The sequence below is a fragment of the Rattus norvegicus genome, chromosome 15 (genome assembly GCF_036323735.1).
Source record: "Rattus norvegicus strain BN/NHsdMcwi chromosome 15, GRCr8, whole genome shotgun sequence".
NCBI classification, from domain to species: domain Eukaryota; kingdom Metazoa; phylum Chordata; class Mammalia; order Rodentia; family Muridae; genus Rattus; species Rattus norvegicus.
Genome location: NC_086033.1, coordinates 87,712,862 through 87,736,833, shown reverse-complemented (window position 1 = coordinate 87,736,833; position 23,972 = coordinate 87,712,862). Strand labels below are relative to the sequence as shown.

The 23,972-nt window shown below is 42.9% G+C and overlaps 1 protein-coding gene across 2 annotated transcripts in view; it reads left to right on the top strand.

Annotated features, from left to right (window-relative positions):
• Nucleotides 1-13,491: 13,491 nt before the first annotated feature.
• Obi1 (ORC ubiquitin ligase 1) overlaps nt 13,492-23,972 on the top strand; it is a 39,321-nt gene continuing 28,840 nt past the window's right edge. Inside the window, exon 1 of one of the 2 annotated variants that reach the window (NM_001108389.1) lies at nt 13,492-13,631. In NM_001108389.1, coding sequence (NP_001101859.1) covers nt 13,560-13,631 — 72 coding nt within the window. In that variant the 5' untranslated portion in view covers nt 13,492-13,559. Of the gene's footprint in view, nt 13,632-13,682; nt 13,876-23,972 lie in introns of those variants that run through there. The other variant, XM_039093537.2, reaches the window with a different exon arrangement.

Here is a 23,972-nt window from a genome sequence, read left to right as displayed (position 1 = left end):
AGGCGGCAAACAATGCCTCTGACCACAGATGACTTCGCCCCACCCCCCTCAGGGACTCCATCGCCTGCAGCCAACAGACTTAGGTGCACTCCTGCCTGGAGCAGGTAGGAATCCAGCCCAGCTAGTTAGCATCCTGCCAGTTAACTCCTTCTTTCCCAAAGGTCTGAGGCTATATTTCCCTGACAGTTTCAACACAAACACATAAACCTGGTTATGAAAGGCATTAGAGGTTAAATACAAACTCTGCTTTTCTATGACTTGTTGGCTACAAACCAGGAGCCAGCAGCCATATTCCAAAACAGGACAGATTTGAGTCTGCCCTGACTTCGTCAATTCCTCAGTTTTACAAGGGATAGAGGGGATCCTCACTGAAGCTGGGGGTGGAGGGGTGGCTCAGTGAGTAAAGTGCTGAGCAGGCACAAGGAAGGGAGTTCAAATCTCGACTCCCATGGGATACACCACCTAGGGCACCACCTCTGAACTCTACTCAGAGCCTGCCCCACATGCGGCCCATACATATACAGCCACCAAACTAGATAAGATGGATGAAGCAAAGAAGTGCAGGCTGACAGGAACCGGATGTAGATCTCTCCTGAGAGACACAGCCAGAATACAGCAAATACATAGGCGAATGCCAGCAGCAAACCACTGAACTGAGAACAGGACCCCCGTTGAAGGAATCAGAGAAAGAACTGGAAGAGCTTGAAGGGGCTCAAGACCCCTTATGAACAACAATGCCAAGCAACCAGAGCTTCCAGGGACTAAGCCACTACCTAAAGACTATACATGGACTGACCGTGGACTCTGACCTCATAGGTAGCAATGAATATCCTAGTAAGAGCACCAGTGGAAGGGGAAGCCCTGGGTCCTGCTAAGACTGAACCCCCAGTGAACGTGATTGTTGGGGTGATTGTTGGGGGGAAGGATGGGGAGGGGAACACCCATATAGAAAGGGAGGGGGAGGGGTTAGGGGGGATGTTGGCCTGGAAACCGGGAAAGGGAATAACAATTGAAATGTAAATAAGAAATACCCAAGTTAATAAAGATGGAGGGGGGGAAACACAAACATAAAATGAAAGCTTCCAATTGGAGAAGGGATGCTGTGTGGGTTACAATAACATCTAAGACCCAAGAAACTAAAAGTGGAGCCCCTTAGTCTTTTGTTGTTAGTTACCCATGTGTATGAATGTCTGTGGGGGTTGCATGCATGGGAGTGAAGCGCCAAGGCAGATGAGGAAAGGCCATCAGAAATGACAGCTGAGAGAGATGCTCAACATGGGTGCTGGGAACCAGACTAAGGTCCTCTGTAATAGCAGGGTGGAATCTTAACCACTAAGCCTGGGCCTCCTCATCTCTTGGAACTGAGCAGAGAATCTGCTTGCATTTTGCCCTTGCTGAGAGAGTCATTTATGATGTTTGTAAGCGAGGGGGTGGGGTTGGGGGGATTAGCTGCCTATTTAAGTCTATCTTGGGCCCAGCATGCAAGCCCCAGTACCCCTGTGCTTAGCCTTGAACATTGACTAGCACTTTCCAGGCATCAAGCATGTCCGTGACTGACAGTGCGAGCAGCAGGGGCTGTCAGCTACAGCTGTTGCCCAGCTGTTTACAAGGGATGTGCATTGCTCCAGGCTGAGCCCAGGTGTTTTGTCCAGCCACACCGGCTGCTTTCCTTTATCCTCTGCTGCTCTAACAACGATTGCTCACGTTTCGGTGCTGCAGACATAGACTCCTGTCTCTGCACTTTGCAACCCAAGGAGCATCTATCTCTCTTTTTATTCCTAAAATGATGGAGGCCTCGTGAGAATGAGTGACGTAGCCCCACTTACCTTTACCCTCATTTCTTTCGACTACGACCTCCCTCTGGCTATTCCTCTAACCCTTGACCAGGTCATCCTTGTGCCAGGAAATCCGTCACTGCCCTGGGCTGTGGAGAACTATCTCTCTGTGTTCACATGTCACCATGCTTGCTGCTTACTACTTTCGATCCGTTCACTTCATACACGGCACACAACAGCCTGCTTCTCGTCCTATGGCTTTGTTTAGTGGTATCTATAAGGTGCATCTTTGAATACTGATACTCGCTCACTCGGAAACTGCCATTGGTTCCCTAAGGCTTATGAAGCAAAGTCCAAAGTGAAGAACCTTCGTGGCTGGCCTTGGCCAACCTCCCCAGTTTCTCTACTTCTGACCTTCACCCAGTGTGTGCTCCAATTAAAGCGAACCATACGGTGTTTCTTAATGCTTTATTATTTTCATAATTTAGCATAAGCTATCACCTCCACCTAGAGGAGCATGCCCTCTGGTGTATGTCTACACATGATCAGTCCCAATGATTTTTTTTCATGTTTTATTCACACTTAAAATGACCTTCTCATTTCCCATTGCCACATCTTTTAATATCTCTTAAGACTCTCAGCTAGTGTTATTTTTTTTTAAGAGTTAGATGTATATATTATTCCTTGGCCCTGCTGGACTATAAATATCGTAAGAGTAAGTTTGGGCCATACTCAGTGTATCTTTCTTTATACGGTCTAGAATGCATTAAAAACTTAATAAAGATCTTTCGAGGTCAATGTCTGCATGTAAACAGACGTAGCTATGGCAGAATTTGAATGAAGGGAACCTTTTGAGTAATCATCCTAATGTTTGTTAGTTCTGCCTTCCAGGGCAAGTCACTTAGCCTTAGAGTCCTTAAATGCAGAACTTGAAGAACACTTTTTCCGTCTTTCCAATCTGCTTACTGGGCCGTGATGATGAGCTAATTGGACAGTGTCTTGAAAGTGCTCTCAAAACCACAGTCTGCTACGCAGCAAAGTTGGCACCCTCACACACCTGCAGATCCATTAGTTTCTACACAACTAAACAATTAGGGTTAAATGTACAAATGTCGCCCTTGTGTTTCTTTTTTTAAAGCATGACTTTCTTCATTTCCCTAAAAGGTGTAAGACGTTCTAAATAAAGACTTTCCACGTTTCTGAGACAGACTATAGGCAGTTGAAATTTTAATTACTTCCATTTAGGTTTTGTTTTGTTTTTAAGATATGTAAGCATGTTTTGCCTGCACCGGTGCATGTGCACCATGTACATGCATGCAATGTCCACAGTGGCCAGAAGAGGGTGTCAGATCCCCAGAACTGTAGTTATAGATGGCTCTGTGCCACCATGTGCATGCTGGGAACCGAATTCAGGAACTCTTCATGAGTAACAAGTGTGCTTAAACACTGAGCATCTCTCCAGCCCCTAGCACAGGTTTTGAATCTTAAGAGATTTTCACTTTTACACCTTTAAAAATTGTTCCTGTCTGAAAGAACTGCAGGGATGGAAATGGAGAAGAGTCTGAGGAAAAGGAGGCCCAGAACAGGCCCAAAGTGGGATCCAGCTCAAGGGGAGGCCCCAAGGCCTGACACTATTTCTGAGGCTATGGGCACTCACAAAAGAAACCTACCATGACTGAAAGACCCAACAGACAACTGAAAGAGTCAGATGCAGATACTTGCAGTCAACCAATGGACAGAAGCTGCTGATCCCTGTGGTAGAATTAGGGAAAAGCTGGAGGAAGCTGAGGAGGAGGGCAGCCCTGTAGGAGGACCAGCAGTCTCAGTTAACCTGGACCCCCGAGATCTCTTAGACACTGGGCCACCAACCAGGCAGCACACACCAGCTGAGATGAGGCCTCTAACACATATACAGCAGAGAACTCCCGGGTCTGGGTTCAGTCAGAGAAGATGTACCTAACCCTGAAGAGACTGGAGGCCCCAGGGAGTTTAGAGGTCTGGGGGTCGCAGGGAGGAGGTGTGCAGTGTAGAACAGTCGGAGGGTGGACCTGGAAGGGAATAAAATCTGGAGTGTAATAAAATAAAATGAAATAAAATAAAAATAAATTATATTTATCCTTTAACATTTAGCCACTTTGTGATGACACACACCACGATATATGTTGGTCTTTCCAAAAAATAAATTAGTGATATAGGAGAAGATTCTAATTTATTCAGTTTTACCACAGCTTAGTTATTCAGGGAAATTATCTACTTGTTACAAAACTAACAAACAGGCTACGAAGTATTAATTCTTCAATAAATAAGGAATCACACTGAAGCCGGGATACTAAATCTTTATCATCATCATCATCATCCTTATAATTATTTAAATTGATCATATTCTTGTGGGGAACAATGGTATATTTTTATTTTAGAAAGATTAAATCAAGCAAACTTAACATATGTATACTCTATAATATATATTTGCAGTATGAACATTTTAAATTCAGTCTTAGCAATTTTCAAACACATATTATTTTATTATTATCATAGTTATCACTCTATTAAAAAAAATCACCAGTCAAAAACTTGTCTTTCCTAGGTATGTGAAAATTTGCTCTCTTTGGCCAACATATTTCCTGATTTCTCCACACCTCCAGCCCTTGTAATCAGTGTGTTTGAGAGGTTTCCCATGTAAATGAGATCATGCAACACACTACAGCATGTTCAGTGAAGCCATAATTACTAATCGCCTGTGTTCTTGCCCCACTCCCACTCTTGCCCCATTCCTTACAACAATCCCAATTCTGTCTCCCATTACATGCATTCTAATGGCAGAAGGCACCCTCTTGCTAAGCCAGTTTCTCTGCACATGTAGTCCCCTTGGAGAGTCCCATTTCCTTGTTTGTTACAGTATATTCTGACAGTCTCTGGCCTGAAATGGATCTTCTCAGGGTCCTATAGCATCATGTAGGCCCAAGTGAAGATTCAGTCATGGCTACAGTATCTTATTATTTTATTCCATTTGATAAATTTATTTTTTTTCCAGGGTATTGAGTTCAGGGTTTGACAAATGCTGGTCAAGTATCCTACCATGGAGCTATATCCATAAACGTCAATCAGATTTTAAATCAACAACGGATTCAATATCCTTGAAGACAAATACCATGTCATCTTGACAACTGATCTTTGAATAAGCAGCTACAGGAACACAAATTGGAATGTCCCTTAGCAGCAGCATCAATGTCTTTGTAGTATCGCCACTCCTCTGAACCTCAGTTTTCTGAGCCCTAAAACAGGGACCTTGGCAGTTAGTCTTCCAGAGTTGTTGAAAGAAACACATAATACGCCCTTGTTATCCTTGATTGTTACTCTGAAGCTCTGCTGGAGTTACGTGCCTAAGAACAGAACTCCTCTGTTTCCCACATGTTTACCTATAGCTATTCTCTTTACCTCCTTTCACTCTGAAGTACAGTTACTCAAGAGTTAGGCTTTGTGCTGGGTTGTCCCATTTCTGTTGCTGGGAGACTTGCCTGCTTGTAGAAGATGGCCATTCCCTCAGTCTCTGCTCTGTCTTTGTCTTTATACTTCTCGTAGGCCCTTGGGTGCTCCCAGAGACTACCAACCAAAGAGCATATATGGACTGGACCTATACCCCCAGCACATATGTAGCAGATGTGCAGCTTGGTCTTCATGTAGGTCCCCCAGTAACTGTAGCCCTGGTGGTTCCTGGTTCTGTTGCCTGCCCGTGGATCCTGTTCCCCTAACTGAGCTGCCTTGTCTGACCTCAGTGGGAGGTGATATGCCTAGTCCTTCAGTGCCTTGATGTGCCAGGGTGGGTTGGTGACCCAGGGAACAGGGTCTTCCCACCTCAGAGGAGAAGGTGAGGTGACACATCCACATCCCCAGATAGAAGAAGAACAGAGGGAGAATCCAAAATGGTGCTGGTCTTCTGAAACCTCAAAGCCCACCACCATTGACACACATGCCTCTTTCAGCAAAACCAAACCTCTAAGACTCCCCAAACAGCCACCTACTGGGACCTTGATGAGGGCCAGCTGGTTCTTCTTCAGTGAGTGTTTTCTGGGAGAGAGGACCAAGGGATGAGAAAATAAAGAGGCTAGATGATGGGTTAGGAGATGTTGTACTGGCTGGTCTCATGCCAAGCATGCTTAAAAGAAGTACAGCGTTTTATATACGGTTGGGTGGGGGGGGGGGTGAAACAGAGTCAGCCGACAGCTATCATACGATGCGACAAAGCCGGCAGAAAACTAACCAATGTCCCACTGAGGGCGACAGGATGTCTCAAGTGCACCACAGATCGAGCATACAGCAAGCGTGGGACTGATAACTCCATTCTGTTCAGAGGGGGAAAATCAGGTTCTCAAAAACTAAAACCTTAACTTCTTGGAGACCGCACCTTGGTAAGTCATCCCTTAGAAAGCACACAGAAACTAGCATTTCCTTTGTCCTTAACTGGAGACTCTGAGGAAGCCTTGATTGGCCTGGCTTCCAACAGGAACTAACTACCATCAGAAATATGAGGGCTATTTCACTGAAACTACCACACCAGGGTCATCTGGGAAGAAGGATTCTCAATTGAGAAAATGTCTCTAATAGATTGGCCTGTAAGAAGGCTTGTAATCAAGAAACTTTCTTGATTACTCATTGATACGGGAGGACCCAGGCCACTGCGGGTTCTACCCCTGAACAGGGGGCCCTATTTGTACAAGAAAGAAGGCTGAATCTTTCTTTTTTGTATATGTTTCCTCGGTCACAGCAACCAAATCTAACACACTAATGAAAGACACAGGTCGCTGGAAACTGATTTCTTTATAGATTCATTAATCTTCGCTCTTCTTTATGCGTCTCTATGTCAGTTTGTTGAGTAGTTAAATGTTGGCTGAATTCCTATATTCCAGTTTCTGGCTGGGTTTTTGCTGTTGTTTTGGTTTTGGTTTGGGTTTGGGTTTTCAGAGTCAGGGTCTCGCTGTGTAGCCCTGGCCATCCTGGAACTTGCTTTGTATGTCAGGCTGGCCTTGAAGTCACAGATGCCCCTGCCTTTGCCCCTGAGTGTTGGGATGAAGGGCATGGGCCCCCACACCTGGCTCCATTTCTGGCCTTTCAAAGCTGAAACAATGTTACCTCTTGTGCTTCATGTAGTGCTTTTCATAGCACTTCCCTGGTGCTATTGACTTTTTTAAAAGGTCTCCTGGGTGACCCCTCAGCTCTGAGAAGCCACTCTTGCCTTATAACCATATGATAAATTTCTGGGCTTGATAGCTGTTTTGTGATACAATTTGATTTAACAACAAGGTCTAGTGCCTTCTATGGTTTTGTTTTAAACCTAAGGTATTGCCTTGAGGTGACTTTGCCCAGTTCTCTGACATGCAGCCTAAATAAGTAATGTCTGCAGCCTACGGAAGAAAGGTGACCTCTACCGTCTACCGCCACAGGCACTGATGGAGCCGCCTATGACCTCTTCCGTTCTGCACAGCAGTTTCTTAGCTGTGTATCAGATGTCTATGTGAGTATCGGAATGTTGGTGTGGAGTGGAAGGAAGTAAGAGGGCTAATGAGGATCTCGAACTTGTGATAGAGGCCGTACCTTAAAGGACAGTTACAGTCCGCTGGTTAATCAGTGACTGATGAATCAGCAAACATATAATAAATGTAACTAATTCGTGGAATAAAAAACAAAGCATGGAGCTCTGGCTTCTAGGAAAAGCAACTTAACCAGACTAGAGCCAGCTGCTAAAGATGCCAGCCACGGTCAAGTACAGGATGCCCTTTTGTGAAAGCTGTCCTTGAATAGATGTCAATCAATTGTGGGTTTTCAGGAGACTGGAGTTAAAACCATTCGCTTTGTTTAGGGTAGTCTGGCTTTGGGGTTCCTATGGGGGAGCATCGCCTTAGAACTTTTGTTCACACACAAAATGAAAGCAAAAAGGAAGTAAATGTGCTCACATGCTCAACTAATGTTGAAAACAGCTAGGTGGAAGTTGGTTTCCCATTCCCCAGAGTTTTCTGGAAAACCCTACAAACTCTCCAGCCTTAGTGATTCCTGTTACAATACCGCCCGGAAATGATATTTCCTTCATTTATCTCCTACCACTCAAAAACATTTGTGAAGCAACATTTAGCCTCAGGTGGAAATAAAATATCCTCTTAAAATGACATAATGTAAAACAATCGCCCAATTTGCAACATTTTAAAATATTTAATATTATAACCTGCTATGTCACAATGGCCAGGAGCAAACCAGCAATAAGATTATCCAAGAGAGAAATTACTGAGGATTTAGCTACTTTAGGATGTAATACCCATGCTAGACTCGGTTGTCAGATTCATAAAAGGCTTTATTTCCAGTCTGGTGACTGGCACGTTATTGGTAATCAATAAGTATTTGTTCAGTGGATAAATGAAGCCCGTGATCTTGTTTGTTTGATTCACAGTTTTACACCCAGCCATTAGACAAGTGCCTGGCACATAAAAGTACTTAAATATTGGTGAAGAAATTAATAACTCCTTATGCTTATTTATTCTGCAGCCATTATGCTGTGTTTACATCTAAAATTGATGCACAATTTCTATTGCTACCCAAGGAGCCAGTTTTTGCTTCAAGCTAATGCAGACAGTATTTGGGACAGACTGTAAGTTCCGTGAGAGAACTTTTTCTTAGTGATCTTTCCCTCATTCTTCTAAGGAACAGGCACTGAATGAACAGAGGCATGAATGGATCTTTGAAATGAAAGTGGACAATACATACTCATAAGTAAAACACAAAGACACCATAGAGCATCCTAATTTCTCTGCTACAATAAGAAACATGTTCTTCTGCCATCATTTTGGGATGTTTTTGCTCATAATCCCCAGCCTTTGAGAGGATGATATCTCTCATATGAACCCAAGGAACTGGGCTAGTGCCTCTGATTAATTTTCAATATAATTTTTACGAGTTTTCATGGCTTTAACCACAATCTAGGTAGGGTGTATAAATTTAAAATAAGCGAAAAATGGTCTTTCAGGAATGGAAACTAACTTTAATATGAAATCAATATTTATGAAGTTGTGATTAATTGACTAGTGATCCAATGATTACAACCCATCTATCTGAGACATCTACTCAAATTTATTAGCTTTGACCAAAAACAAACTTAAAAAACAATCTAAACTGGGTCAATGAGAGAATAATGCATTTCTAATCAATTTTTAATAGCACTTAAGATTTTATTTTTTTAAAACTTGCTTTTAAATAATTTATCATTAAAATGAATCTGATTTAAACAAGGGGTAAAAGGTGTTCCAGGGCTATTTGATGGTTTTCGTAGCAAAGAAATTCAATTATGACTGACTTTTTATTACTGAACTACTTTACTAATAATAATACATCTTGGGCTTACACAAAGGCATTGAGCCAACAGCCACAGAGAGCCTCAAGAATGAGTTGGAAGTTAGCTCCAATCCTACTGTTATCTGCTGTGTTACCATAGCCAAGCCTCAGATTATCTATGAAAGACGAGGCCTTCATAACTACCCCTAAGGCCTTCTGGATGTTACTGCCTTGTAATTCTAAGGACTCGGGGGTCTTGATTTACCTACTCCAGGTACCCTTTGTAACTGAAGCCCTCAGTTCATAGCATCCATTTTAAGGCCATTATCAGAGAAAGGACTGAAAGAGCTTGAAGGGGCTTGAGACCCCATATGAACAACAATGCCAACCAACCAGACTAGCTTCCGGGGACTAAGCCACTACCCAAAGACTATACATGGACTGACTCTGGGCTCCAACCTCATAGTTAGCAATGAATAGCCTAGTAAGGGCACCAGTAGAAGGAGAAGCCCTTGGTCCTGACAAGACTGAACCCCCTGACAAGAGTGAACGGGATTCTTGGGGGAAGGGCAGTAATGGGAGGAGGATGAGGAGGGGAACACCCATATAGTAGGGGAGGGGAAGGGGTTAGGGGGATGTTGGCCCAGAAACTGGGAAAGGGAATAACAATTGAAATGTAAATAAGAAATATCCAATTTAATAAAGATGGAGGCAAAAGGAAAAGAATATATTGTACCCAGGCATGGTGGCGCATACGTTTGATTCCAGCACTAGGGGGCCAAATGGTTCAGCAGGCAAAGGTGGTCCTCATCAAGCCTGATGACCTGAGTGACAGCCCTAGAACTCATATGACCTAAGGAGAGAAAATGACTCCTGCAAGTTGTTCTCTGACCTTCTTCATACTCACTTGAGCACGTACAAATCAATATATTTTTTAAAGATAAAAATCTATCTCAATTAAGAATAAAGAAAGAGTCAGATGGTGGCGGAGCTCCCCTTCAATTTCAGCAGAGCAGAGGCAGGTGCTACATCTCTGAGTTCATAGCCACTATGATCTACAGAGTGAGTTCCATGACAGCCAGGGCTACACAGAGAAACCTATCTCAATAACAAAGAAATGAAACAAACAAACAAACAAACAAAAAAGAACAGAAACAAAAAAGAAACAAAGAAGACAAAATTGAAAACAAGTAGCCAGTGAGCCACGGAATTTTGGCCTTTCAGAGTAATGACAGAATCTCTTAACATCTGTGTCAACAGTTATCTATTAAAAACATAGTATGTTCCAAACGGGAAATGCTCTTCACAGAGCACAGGAGTTCTTGCCCTTGACCTGCTGTTTTATCTAAAGAAAAGCCTGAAAGCTAGTCTGGAACTCTTGTTAGAAAGTCCTAATCAACCCATATTCATAGCAATGTCCCATGGATGTCTGTGTAGACACACACACACACACACACACACACACACACACACAAATGAACACCCTCAGACCTTATATGCACAGGACAAAGCATTAAGTGAGCAAATCAGGCCTGTTACATGATCCAATCTGTGCTTATTCAAATATACAAATTAGTATGTTTGTGAGGGTATGTCCTAGAGTGTTAGGAGTGACAGAGAGTCGTGTTGAAAATGTAAATGAAGTCTCACTTACTATACTTTGCACTTTAAATAGTTTATTTTTCTTAAAATGGATCGTACTCTTTTTTTATAATTCTCCCAAAACAATATAGTCTACCTTTTACACGCACCCAAAAGAAAGACATAGTTTAAATAAATAAAATAGCGTGGACTTATAAAAAGGTAGGGTATGTGTAAAATATACATTACAATTTGCAAAATAATCACTTAGTACCATACACTAAAACATTAAATGCAGTTCCTAAACTCAAGAAACAGTCTGAGCCTGGAAATGGCTCTGTATTCTTCTCTCAAGGTAGAGGTAGGGGGATTTCTGCAAGTTTCAGGTCGGTCTGGTATACAGATAAGATTCCAGACACATGGGCAGAGCATTGGGAACCTGTGCCCAGAAGAGCAAAAGTAGGAAGAGCTGTTGGAAATATCTAGATCTTATCATTCTAATTAAAATGGACTTTACTTTTTTACTTTATTTATCTTTGAGACTAGGTATTGACATAAGTCATCAAAATCTGGAGTTCTCTTGCTGGGCAGTGGTGGTGCAATCTCAGAATAACAGAACTCGAACTCGGGAGGAAGAGGCAGACAGATCTCTGATTTCAAGGTCATCCTACTCTCCAAAGTGAGTTCCAGGACATCCAAGGCTACACAGAGAAACCCTGCCTCAAACAAAGCAAAACAACAGGCAAACAAACATACAAAAAAAGAGAATCCTCAAAATTCTCCACCTATGAGATCTCTCAGACCCTGAGCCACCAACCAGGCAGCCTACAGTAGTTGGTCTGAAGCCTGTGTCTCCCACCTGCCACCAGTCCCTCACACATAAGAGCCGAGGACTGCCCGATCTGACCTCAGTGAGTGAAGAGGCACCTAACCCTTGAGAGACTTAAGGCCCCAGGGAGTGGGGAGGCCTGGCAGGATGGGTGGGGGGAGGAATGGGATAAGAAATTGTTGCTGTCAGAGTCCGACCAGGAGGGGGATAACGACTGGACTATAAAGAAAGATTAAAGATAACTAAGGAAAATTCTCAACCAAGGATCTCAACCCTTTGGGGGTCAATCCACCCTTTCACAGGGATCACCCAAGACCATCCAAAAACACAGATATTTACATTAGGATTCATAACAGTAGCCAAATTATAGTTATGAAGTAGCAACAAAAGTAATTTTATCCTTGGGGGTCACTACAACACGGGTAACTATAACTGTAAACATGACAGGTAAGAAGAACTCTTGAAGAGAGGTGTCTTCTACTTCTCTATTCCCTGCCATTATAGTCTCAGGGATGGAGGTCACCTAAGATCATTCAGCCTCTGTCCCACTCAGAGGCTGAAGGTGGAGGCCCCAAAACACCATCTGGCTTCCTCATTCCAATCCTGGGCTTCAAGGCTGGGGATGTGAACGATACATTTGCTAAACTTGTGAATTCTGGACCCGGGATTTATGGCCTTGCTTTCAAGTAAGCACAGGGTTGTAGAAGCAGATTGCTCTCGTGCCAGGTATCTATAGTGTCCACTATACAGGGAGTCAGTGTGACTGTCTTGCCTGGTTCTTCTATTCCAAGCTGAGAATAGCCTCTGATTCTCAGATACAGGGATAGTGAACTATTTGGGATAATTCTCACGGCCACTGGTGAGCCAGTTTTGAATTGGATTTGGCCTTCATCAGACCAGTTACCAGCTTCTCCAACTGCATTATTGCCTGGTTATTTTAGAGCCAAGATGGTTAGCCTTCACATTCACTTCACACAACATACAGACACAGACACACACCACATGTATGCATACAGGAAAGGTATTGAGTCAGATGATACCTGAGGTCATGACCTAGGAAGTTTGAGGCAGGGATGTCTTCTCCATCAGTCAGGAACTTTTCTTAAAGTTGCCTCTTTCACAGAGAGTATTAGCGAAAGGCATTGCTCTGGTTTCTAAATATCCCATCTCACACACTACCTTACTTTGTATCACTTCTCACTTCAGCTCTTTCTTGTTTATACCATGTTGCAGTTAAATCCCAAATCTGACAGGTTTAGATTCATTTAGAAACATTTAGAGCCTTTTCTTTTTCTTTGTCGTGGTCGGAAAACGCTAATTTGTAACTTCATCAATTATCTCCTGGAGTTCAACAACACCTTGCACATCCTTCTTGTAACTGAAATGAAGTCGTTAAAATGCATTGTGCAAGTCTATGTATGCCTTGCACTGATCGCAGTTTCCTCTCTTGGGGTGAATCGAAGTCCTGGAGCGAATCCTTAAACCTCCTGGAAGGACTAGTGAAAGTCTGTCTTCCAGAAGAAAGGAGATAAAATTTCCCCCAGATATCTCTGGATGATTCTGTATGAAGAAAACCATTGCTTTTAAATCAATTAAGTGCTTTAGGAATAGGAAAGGAGCCGTCGTTTTGACATTTTTTAAATGTTTGACAGCTCCATTATCTCAAGACCTGGGGCCCACCTCCCAATCCCCATTTCACCTCTTTTGGGAAAGATATGAGTTTGAAACACCATAGCTTTCTCTCCTTCCTGAACTAAATACACTTTTCTTAAATTTTGAAGTCTCAAAACCACTAGCAAACCATCTTCCTTCCCATTCTCAGCAAATTTTCAGCGCCTAACCAGAGACCTACTTGAGATGTGTTATTAATAATAGTTACTATTTAATAACGAAAGGGAAAATTCCGGGGTGACCGCGCGTCTCCGAAGCGCGCTTCCGTCCCCCTCGCCCCGGCTCACTGTGGCCCTGCCAGGCCGCCGTAGCCGGCCTCGCGCATTCCCAGCGTGGCGAAGAGCTGCTGTCGGCGGGACTTCCGTGTTGGCGGGATTCTGAACGCTGCCATGGCTCAGACCGTGCAGAACGTTACATTGTCCCTCACTCTGCCCATCACGTGCCACATTTGCTTGGGGAAGGTAATGGGTACGGCTAGGAGACGGGGTTGAGGACCAATTGCCCGCGGGAGCGGAGCGAGGCCCGGTGCTGGGCGGGGATGGGGCGTGAGGCGCCGGGTGCCAGGGAAGGCTGACCTGCGAGCTCCTCCGCGGCGGGAGGCCGGTCCTGGAGGGCGTGGGGGCGACCGGGATCGGTGGGCTCCTCTGGCGCCTCTGCCCCGGGGCTGGGCGGCCTGCGGCGGCTTCAGCCGGCCTGCGAAGAGCGGTCAGTGTGTGGGCGCCGCAGCCTCCATCCTCTGCAGCCGGTGCGGCGTGCAGCGCCTGAGGCGGGTTCCCAGGAGCCTTGTCCGAGTTCCCTGGTCTCCTGAACCCCCCAGTGTGGTTGTTCGGGGACTAGGGGGACCACGATCCATTTTTAAAGTCCTTCCCTTTTCTCATCCTCGACTGGAGGATGGCTTTTGCCATGTGTTCCGATTTGAAAAGTCAGTGATGGGGATACTTGCCCCCTCTCCCTTCTTGCTGTTTAGAATGAGAAAGCGTGGTCTTAACTCGGAGGTAGGATCGGTCACTAGAGGCAAGAGGTGCTCATGGGTTTGTGAAACTACGTGGAGAAAGTAGTTTGGTATCAGAAGCGGAGTTTTGAATGTTCTCACGCATTCATTTTCCCCTTTCATTTCCGTTTGTGCCTCCGATTTAAAAAAAAAAAAAAAAAAGAGCGTGCCTTTACCGCGTGGTTCAAGAACGGAAAAGAACTGATGCAAGTCTTTCCCACCCGGGATTGCTTTTTGTATGGAGTGTGTCCGAGAATGTAGGCTGCAATTTACAGCCCAAGGCTTATCAGACGGGGGTGGGGGGGGGGGGCGCCAGCCAATGAGATCCCGGATTTTAGATGTTGGAGGTTCAGCATAGATTTCCCCATTCAATAAATAAAAGCAAGTTAGGATTGGAAGCAACTTCTAGCCTTACAGCGACAGCGACAGCGTCAGAGTGAAAGGCCAGTGAAATAGCACTGTACTGTGACAAAGAATGACTTGCTTGATCTCCATGGCAGGCAGAAGAACAGCTTCCACAGAAGCACTACTTGAGCTGGGCTGTTGGTGGATCCGATCTATATTTTCTTTCACACTCATAGATTCCATTAGTGCCGTCTCTAAACATACTTTTAAAAAAATGACTCCTAGCTTATTGTTTATTAACCTTGCTCCAGGATAGAACTTTTTTAAAAATTGAATACAGTTCAGGCTTTCTCAATTATAATCTGTAATTGTTTCCTTGCTTCTCGGTTTCCACAGCTGAAAATGTGTTTAATTTTATCACCCCCCATTACCTTGTTAGAAGGATCTGTGTGGTCCTCAGTGGGGTGGAGATAGATTTTTGATTCCCCAGCAACATTTGGGAATGTGTAGGGAGTTTCTTTGATTGCTCTCCAGGGGTAAGCCAAGAGCATCTGATTGGTGGATTCCAGAGCTGCTGCTAGTTAAATCTCCTACCATATACAGCCCAAAATTCTTCAGTTCTGAAAACCCCATGAAGAGCCACCACCGTAACCAGTATATAATCCCTATTGGTGAGCCAAGCTAGCAGTGCTTCAAGTGCGGTGAAGCAGAACTTTAAACACAACTCCTCTCAAGTACATTTGCAGTTTGAAGAAGAGGGTTTGGTCATACAAGAGATAAAATGACATAATAGGAAAACTGAAGCCGAGTGTGCTGGCACAAGCCTTTAATCCCAGACTCAGAAGGCAGAGATGAGCAGGTCCCTGAGTTCAATGCCAGCCTGGTCTGCAGAGCTAGTTCCAGGACAGCCAGGGCTACACAAAAGTCCCCTGTGTTAAAAGGGATGGAAAGAAAGAGACTGTAGAGTTGATCTTTGTACCAAAGACCGCTCGTCCTCTGCATTCAGTGTGAAGAGCGCAGTGCTCTTTGCTTGTTGTTCTCTTCCTCCTCCTCAGCATCTTGGAAACATTATCTTATGGTGCCTCATACTTCAACATGCATCCCTGAGGAGTCTGCTGTGTAAAATGGCACTTAACTTTGCTGTTGTGATCCTGCCTTTTTAGTTTTTAAGAGAACCGTCTTATTGCTAGAGATCTCATTTGAGAGAAATTTCATCGTAAAGACTAATAATCTGCAAATTATGATTTTTTTTTGTCTTAGACTTTAAATCCTCTGCATGTTCGGGTATTTGATATGATGGAATCTGGGTAAAGGAGCATGGGTAGACGAGAACTGAAGGAGTACTGAATTCGATGTATTTTACTACCTTGAGTATAGTCAAATAAAAGGACTTTTTAAGAGAGAAGGGGAGGCCATGGGGTGGGGTTGTTGTTTTTTTTAATATAAAGATTTATTTATCCTATGTGAGAACACTGTCGCACTCTCTTCAGACACACCAGAGGAAGCCATTGGATCCCATTACAGATGGTTATGAGCCACCATGTGGTTGAGGGGATTTGAACTCAGGATTTCTGGAAAGGTAGTCAGTGCTCTTAACTGCTGAGCCATCTCTCCAGTCCAATCGAACTTACTTTTAAGTTAGTGTTTATATTAGTTACTTTTTGTTGCTGTTTGACTGGCAGAGAGGAGGAGGAGGAGGAGGAGGAGGAGGAGGAGGAGGAGGAGGAGGAGGAGGAAGAGGAGGAGGAGGAAGAAGAGGAGAGAGAGAGAGAGAGAGAGAGAGAGAGAGAGAGAGACTATGTTGCTTTATGGTTCTAGAAGGAAAGTTCATAATGGTGGAAAAGGCGTGATAGCAGAGACTGCAGCGAAGGCAGAGAGAGAAAGTGAACTGGAGGTGAGGTGAGACATTCTCAAAGCCTCCTGGTGATGTACCTCCTCCAGTAAGGCTGCCTTCTTAAAGTTTTCTTCATCTTCCCAGTATACTGTGGCTATCCTGGTCCAAGTAGCCACATACCCAAGTTTATGGGGACATTTCTCATTCAAACCACATTCCGCTCCTTGTTTTCAATAGACTCATGGCCGTGCCTGGACACAAATGAGTTTACAGCAACTTTTAAAGTCCTAATGGCCTTTTGCTATCTCAATAGTGTTTCAAAAATATATCTAAAGTCTCTTCTGAGACTCAAGGTAATCTCTTAACTATGTAGTCTCTTTACAGACTCCTCTGTAAAATAATATTTAAAAAAAATACATGTTTCCAATGTAAGGTGAAATAGACTATACATTCCCATCTCAAAAGAGAGGAATGGGGCATAGTGAGGAAACACTGGACCAACACCCAGCAGTACACAAAGTCTTGTAGCTCTGTGTACAGTGTCTGAGAGTTTAGTACCAAGGGGCTTAGATGGCTCCCCTCTCCAGCTTTGCTGCCTGCAACATAAATCTCTCTTGGGCTGGTCCCTGTTGCAGCTCTCCTTGTCAGATGTCTTGTGGTTTGGATATCTTCAATATCGTGGGTTCTTCCTACACAATGATCTCTCAGCCTTTAGCCCTCTCAGCTTCCCTACTGTGTGTTGTCTGGCCTCAGTGTTCACGGAAACCATAGAGGAAGAGCTCCCTTACTCTTACATCTCTCTGTGCCTCCAGAGGCAGTAAGTACCACATAGAAGATACCACCGAGTTTGGCTGCCAACTTGGGATAGATGTTCAACCCCCTTAACCACATTAGCAGCAGCTTTTGTCTGTTGAAGCAGTTGCTTTCTAGGAGCAAGCCACCCCTTAGGCTTTCTCCCTTTTTATGTTGGAAGCCTAGCTAGTGGAGTCCTGCCTTCAGAGCTCTGTTCTTACTGTTCAGTGCAGAGTGGGAGGCAACTTCTTACTGATACTTTAACAGTTGCTGCCTCATTTTCAGCACAAGCCTTGGCTGTAACTTTTCCCTGTAAACTATCCGTTTTTAGAATTTCTTTGTGCCCACGTGTTCTTTTTATTGTAAAATTATGAATTATTAGTAATAACTATACCATAGACCTACTATTATGCCATCTTGAAATTTCCTCTGCCAAGGAGATCTCCTTTTTATTTAACTCTAGGCAAGTTCTTAGGGCATAGGAAGAAGGCAGGTCTAGTTTTGTCAGAACATCACAGTGATGCTCTCTAGTCTAGCTTCTGATAGTGGCCTTGTTCTCTGAAATCTCTCGAGCCAGCCCTCCACAGTCCACATTACCCTTGTCAGTGATGTCTTCTAGCCTTAGGAAGGTCTTTTAATGTCTGCTTATAGACACCCCATGTCTCCTGGTACCAATTTGTGTATTAGCTACTTTTTGCTGCTGTGCTAAAACACCATGACCAAAAGTGACCATGGGATGGACAAGTTTATTTTGGCTTATGGTTCTAGAGGGAGAGACCATCGTGGCAGCAGATGGCCAGATCAGGAAGCTGAGAGATCCCATACTCAACCATAAACAGGAAGCAAAGAGTCAGCCTCCAGTCATATTTCCTTTAGCGAGGCTCTACTTCTTAAAAGGTTCCATAATTTCTAACACAAAAGTTCCCCAAACACAGTGCCAGTAACCAGGGACAAAGTGTTTAATTATGTGAACCTACAAACCTTTCAAACCACCATAATATCCAAAGTAATAGATTTCGTATGTATTTCTTCATTTCCCACTGACTCTCTTCTCCCCACATAGTCCCTCCTGCTTTTGTGCCATGTGTGTATTCTATAAGCTCCCCTCCCTATTAAGGTCTTTCCCCCACTTTTCTTTGTCTCCTTTCTATTTTTATTACCTATACAGACATAAATTTGTCTAGATTACACATATGAAAGAACACAATTGGTATTTGATTCTTGCTTCTTTCTCCTAGCAAAATGATGTCCAGTTCCATCTATTTTGCTGCAAGATGCGACTTCATTTTTTTTTTAATTATAGCTGAGTAAGATGCTGTTTTGTATAAGTATCCTCTTTATCCATTTTCTTGTTAATGGACATCTGAGTTGGTCCCATACCTTAGCCATTATGAATATTGCAGCAGTGAATATGGAAGTGCAAGTGTCTCTGTAGTGTGTACTTAGACTCCTGCTATGTACACCGGTGGTCTATCTGAATCGCAGGTATCTCTGTAGTGTGTACTTAGAATCCTGCTATGTACACCGGTGGTCTATCTGAATCGCAGGTATCTCTGTAGTGTGTACTTAGAATCCTGCTATGTACACCGGTGGTCTATCTGAATCGCAGGTATCTCTGTAGTGTGTACTTAGAATCCTGCTATGTACACCGGTGGTCTATCTGAATCGCAGGTATCTCTGTAGTGTGTACTTAGAATCCTGCTATGTACACCGGTGGTCTATCTGAATCACAGGTATCTCTGTAGTGTGTACTTAGAATCCTGCTATGTACACCGGTGGTCTATCTGAATCACAGGTATCTCTGTAGTGTGTACTTAGAATCCTGCTGTGTACACCGGTGGTCTATCTGAATCACAGGTATCTCTGTAGTGTGTACTTAGACTCCTGCTGTGTACACCGATGGTCTATCTGAATCACAGGTATCTCTGTAGTGTGTACTTAGACTCCTGCTGTGTACACCGGTGGTCTATCTGAATCACAGGTATCTCTGTAGTGTGTACTTAGAATCCTGCTATGTACACCGGTGGTCTATCTGAATCGCAGGTATCTCTGTAGTGTGTACTTAGAATCCTGCTATGTACACCGGTGGTCTATCTGAATCGCAGGTATCTCTGTAGTGTGTACTTAGAATCCTGCTATGTACACCGGTGGTCTATCTGAATCACAGGTATCTCTGTAGTGTGTACTTAGAATCCTGCTATGTACACCGGTGGTCTATCTGAATCACAGGTATCTCTGTAGTGTGTACTTAGAATCCTGCTGTGTACACCGGTGGTCTATCTGAATCACAGGTATCTCTGTAGTGTGTACTTAGACTCCTGCTGTGTACACCGATGGTCTATCTGAATCACAGGTATCTCTGTAGTGTGTACTTAGACTCCTGCTGTGTACACCGGTGGTCTATCTGAATCACAGGTATCTCTGTAGTGTGTACTTAGAATCCTGCTATGTACACCGGTGGTCTATCTGAATCACAGGTATCTCTGTAGTGTGTACTTAGACTCCTGCTATGTACACCGGTGGTCTATCTGAATCACAGGTAGGTCTCGTTTTTAGTTTTAAGAACTATCGTGTCAGTTCATTGGCCCATTGACTGATTGGATGAGTTGGCTTTTTTGCTGTGTAGTTTTCCCAATTCTTTATGTATTCTGGCTCTTAAAGCCTGGTCTGATGATAATTAGCAAAGATATTTTTCCTGTCTGTAACATCTCTTCACTCTTCACTCTCTGATTCTTTCCTTTGCTGTTCAGACTTATTTGCATTTGTGCCTATTTTTAAATATATTTCTTATATTTTTCTCCAGCATTTTCAAATTCTCATGTCCCTGATTGACTTTGAATTGATGTTGTTTACTAGAGTAGAGCATGGGTTTAGTATGATTCATCTACATGTGGATATCCAGTTTTCCCAGCACCAGGGGTGCTTTTGACACCATTGTTGAGATTAGATGGCTGATTAGAAGATGTGGCCTTGTCAGTGGGGGTGAACTTGGAAGTTTCAAAATCCCTTGTGTTCTTCACCATGATGTTTGTGGAGTAACCCTCTGAAACTCTAAGGAAGCCCTCAATTACATACTTTCGGTTGCCTTGGTTGTGGTGTTTCATCTGAGCGATAATATAGTAGTAACTTTTATAGTAACAGAAGTAGTAGTAGTAGTAGTAGTAGAGTAAGAACATGCGTTTTTAATCATTAAAATTATGTTGTCCTAGAGAATAATTACAAATAAGGTTATGTCACATATTAAGAAAGTAAAAGAAAATTAGGTGGGTACAACTGTCTGGGTCCTCTATTCTATGCCAGTGGTTTCCCTGTGTGTTTGTGCCAGTACCATATAGTTATTGTTACTATAGCTCTGTAGTCCAATTTGAAACGTCAGATATTATGATACTCTGTTCTTTCTGTTTAGGATTGCTTAAGTACTGAAGGTCTTTTGTGGTTTCAAGTGAATTTTAAGATTTAAAATTATGAGAACATTTGTGAGGGCTGTAGATAGGTGTGGCCTGATGCCCAGGGAGTCCAGAAGAAGGTATTAAATCCCCCCGAGGTGGAGTTAGAGCTGTGAGCTACTTGATGTGGGTGTTAGAAACTGAACCATGATCCTTTGCAAGATCTCTGTTTGCTCAACTGCTGAACCATCTCTGTAGCTCCAGAGTGTTAATTCTTAGTTCTGTGAAAAATGTTGATGTTGATATTTTGATGGGGATTGCATTGGATTTTTAGATTCCTTTCTATAATTTAGCCATTTTCAATGTTTTTCCTGACCATTAACATGGGCGATCCCATCATCTAGTAACTTGTGCAATTTATTTCATTTGTGTCTTCAAGTTCTTACTGTGACCTTTCACCTTCATGGTTAGATTTACCCTGAAGTATTTTCTTTTTGAAGCTACTGTGAAGAAGAGGATTTCTCCTGATTTCTTTCCAGTCAGAGTTCATTGTTAGTATACAGGAGTGCTACTGATTAGCAGGTGTTGATTTTTCGTCCTATTGCTGAGATGAGGCTGTTTATCAGAGCTAAGAATCTTCTGGTGGAGTCTATAAGGTCTTTTAAATCTGGGACCACATGATGTGCACACAGGGATGCTCTGAGCTGTGCTCTTCTTGAGGATCATCTCACTGCTCTAGCTGAGGCCTGTAAGCAGTATAGTAAGAGAGGACAGAGTGAGCACTTTTGTCTCCTTTGTGATTTTGGAGGAAATGTTTTCAGCTTTTCCTCAAATGTATTGCCTATAAATCTATGAATAGGCTTTTTTTTTTAAGATTTATTTATTTTTCATATACAAGTACACTGTAGCTGTCTTCAGATACACCAGAAGAGGGCATCAGATCCCATTACAGATGGTTGTGAGCCACCATGTGGTTGCTGGGAATTGAACTCAGGACCTCTGGAAGAGCAGTCGGGGCTCTTAATCACTGAGCTGTCTCTCCAGCCCTATGAATAGGTTTATGATCTTGAAATATGTTTTTTTTTTATTCCTAGTTTGTCACTTTTATTGTGAAAGGATAGTGAACTTTGTCAAGGTTTTTTTTCATGTTTTTTTTTTTTGATGTTATGTGTTTTTTTTTTTTAATCTTTAACTTAATTTCTTATTTATTGTATATATTGATCCAGCTTTGCCTCCCTAAGCTGAAATCAACTTGGTCATGATATATGATCTTCTTAATGTGTTTTTAGATTTTTTTCTAAATTTATATGTATGGATGTTTTGCTTGTTGTGTGCACCGTGTGTATAGCCGTGCCTACAGAGGTCTGGTTCTCTGGAACTGGACTTACAGACACATGTGATCCATCAAACCTCTATGGCTGTGGCCCTTTAATACAGTTCCTTGTGTTGTGGTGATCCCCAACTGTAAAATAATCTTTTGCTACTTTATAATTTGAAATTTGCTTTTGTAATTTTCTAATTTGGCTAAGAGGTTGTCTTAGAGGTGGTTCTCAAGAACCACCTTTTGTCTGATTTCACTTATTGTTCTTTAGTCTCCATTTCATTCATTTTTGCCATAGTCTTTATTATTTCTGGTTGCCTTGTTCTTAATTTTATGGTTCAATGTACATCATTATGTTATTTACTTAAGATCTCTTTTCCAGTGTGAGCACTCATTGCTGTAAACTTTGGTCTTAGGAAGTTTTATCATTGATTATATAACAAAAGTTCTGGGAAGTTGTGTTTTTAATTTTAATTTGCTTCCATAAAATTTTAAATATCCACACTTACTCCTTAGTGACCAACTGGTTATCAAAAATGTGTATTTCAGTCTCCCAAGTATTTGTGTAGTTTTAGCTTCTGTTGTCTATGATGTCTAGTTTTATTTCACTCTTAGCTGACGAAATTCAAAAGATCATTTCTATAGTTTCGCATTTAAATTTTTCTCTGTGATCTAGAATGTCTTGTATTTTAATGGTGGTTACATGAGCTAAGAAGACTATGTATTCTGTTTCTATTGGATGAAATATTCTTAGGTATTCATTCTACTTGGTTGATGACTTAGTGTAACTCTCTGAAGCATTTGTTCAATACAATCTGCATATATATGTATATGTGTATATATATGTACACACATGCGCGCGCGCGCACTATATCTTCTTGACTGGTTATTCCCTTTTGCTGTGCAGCACTTTCTTCCCACTGAGGATACTCCCTCAGTTAGTAGCTCCCAGCCCGGGCTCTCCTGTTTGCCTTTCCCTGTTGTAGATTCGGAAAGCTCTGCTGCTCCAGCCAAGAACCAAGCGTCCACATCCTTCCAGCTCCCCTCCCATTGCATTTGGGATGCACCTTTCAGATTGAACCTCGATGCCCCAGAGAAGGACTTATAACCTGGGGCGTTTGGGGGAAGTGGGAGAACCTGCCCACCTGATGGCCTATGAAGCTAAGTGGGCCTGCCTGCCACGCTTAGCTCTCTTTACCACAGCTGACGGTTTCTTTCCTCTGGGGCTCTTAGCTTGCTGGGGCTTCCCATGGTGAAGCTGCATTTTCCATGCATTGCCCATCTTTTTCTTAGCACCCTGTGCCATTATATCACCAGTTTGTACACTTCTGAAGCTCCTCTTTTGCATTGGGATAGTCTATTCTTGCACTGATTTTTCTCCTTAATACCTTCTTATTCGGAGGGTCTCAAAGCTAACATCACACTGCCCTCTGCAAAGCATCACCTGATAAGCAGTCTGCCCAGGGAAGTGGACTGGTTAGCTTCTAAACCTCCTACACAGAGACAATAATAGCAGGTTCCAACACCACAAATGATTCTGCATTGTTGATGGCCCCAAGCAGCCAGAGGAAGTGGTCTACCTGCAGTTGTTTTTATGTATCATTTAGGTACAATGAGTAGAAAGGTAAAACTTTTTCCTTACTGTTTGACCATAGATCTTCTGCTTAAGAAGACAGGTTTGGCAGCATTATCTCACTTTTTAATTTGCCATATCAAAATTTACTTTTATTAATCCTACCATCTTTCAAAGCAATGTACCAGGTGCTGTAATTAGATACAAAGACTAAGTCTAATGGGGAAAGTGAAAATAATGAATTTTCTAAGCAAGATACAAAATGAGCATTAAAAGAAAAAAGAGTATGTAGTTGGCAAAGATGTAGCCCTTCCTGCACTGTGAATGTTATATGCAGCAGCTATTCATTTTACTTCCTACTTCTGGCAAACATGGAACATCCTAAGAGGCATTCATGGTAGAGGAACCTGCTCTTCGGCTAGGAGGCTAAGAGTAGGAAGGGAAGGCGGGTCCCAGTAACCACCAAGGGCACACCACAAGTGACTTCTTAGGGTCCACAGGGGAGGATAAAGCCTTCAGCATTCGGACCTTTGGGGAATACTCAGGATCCAAACTGTAAC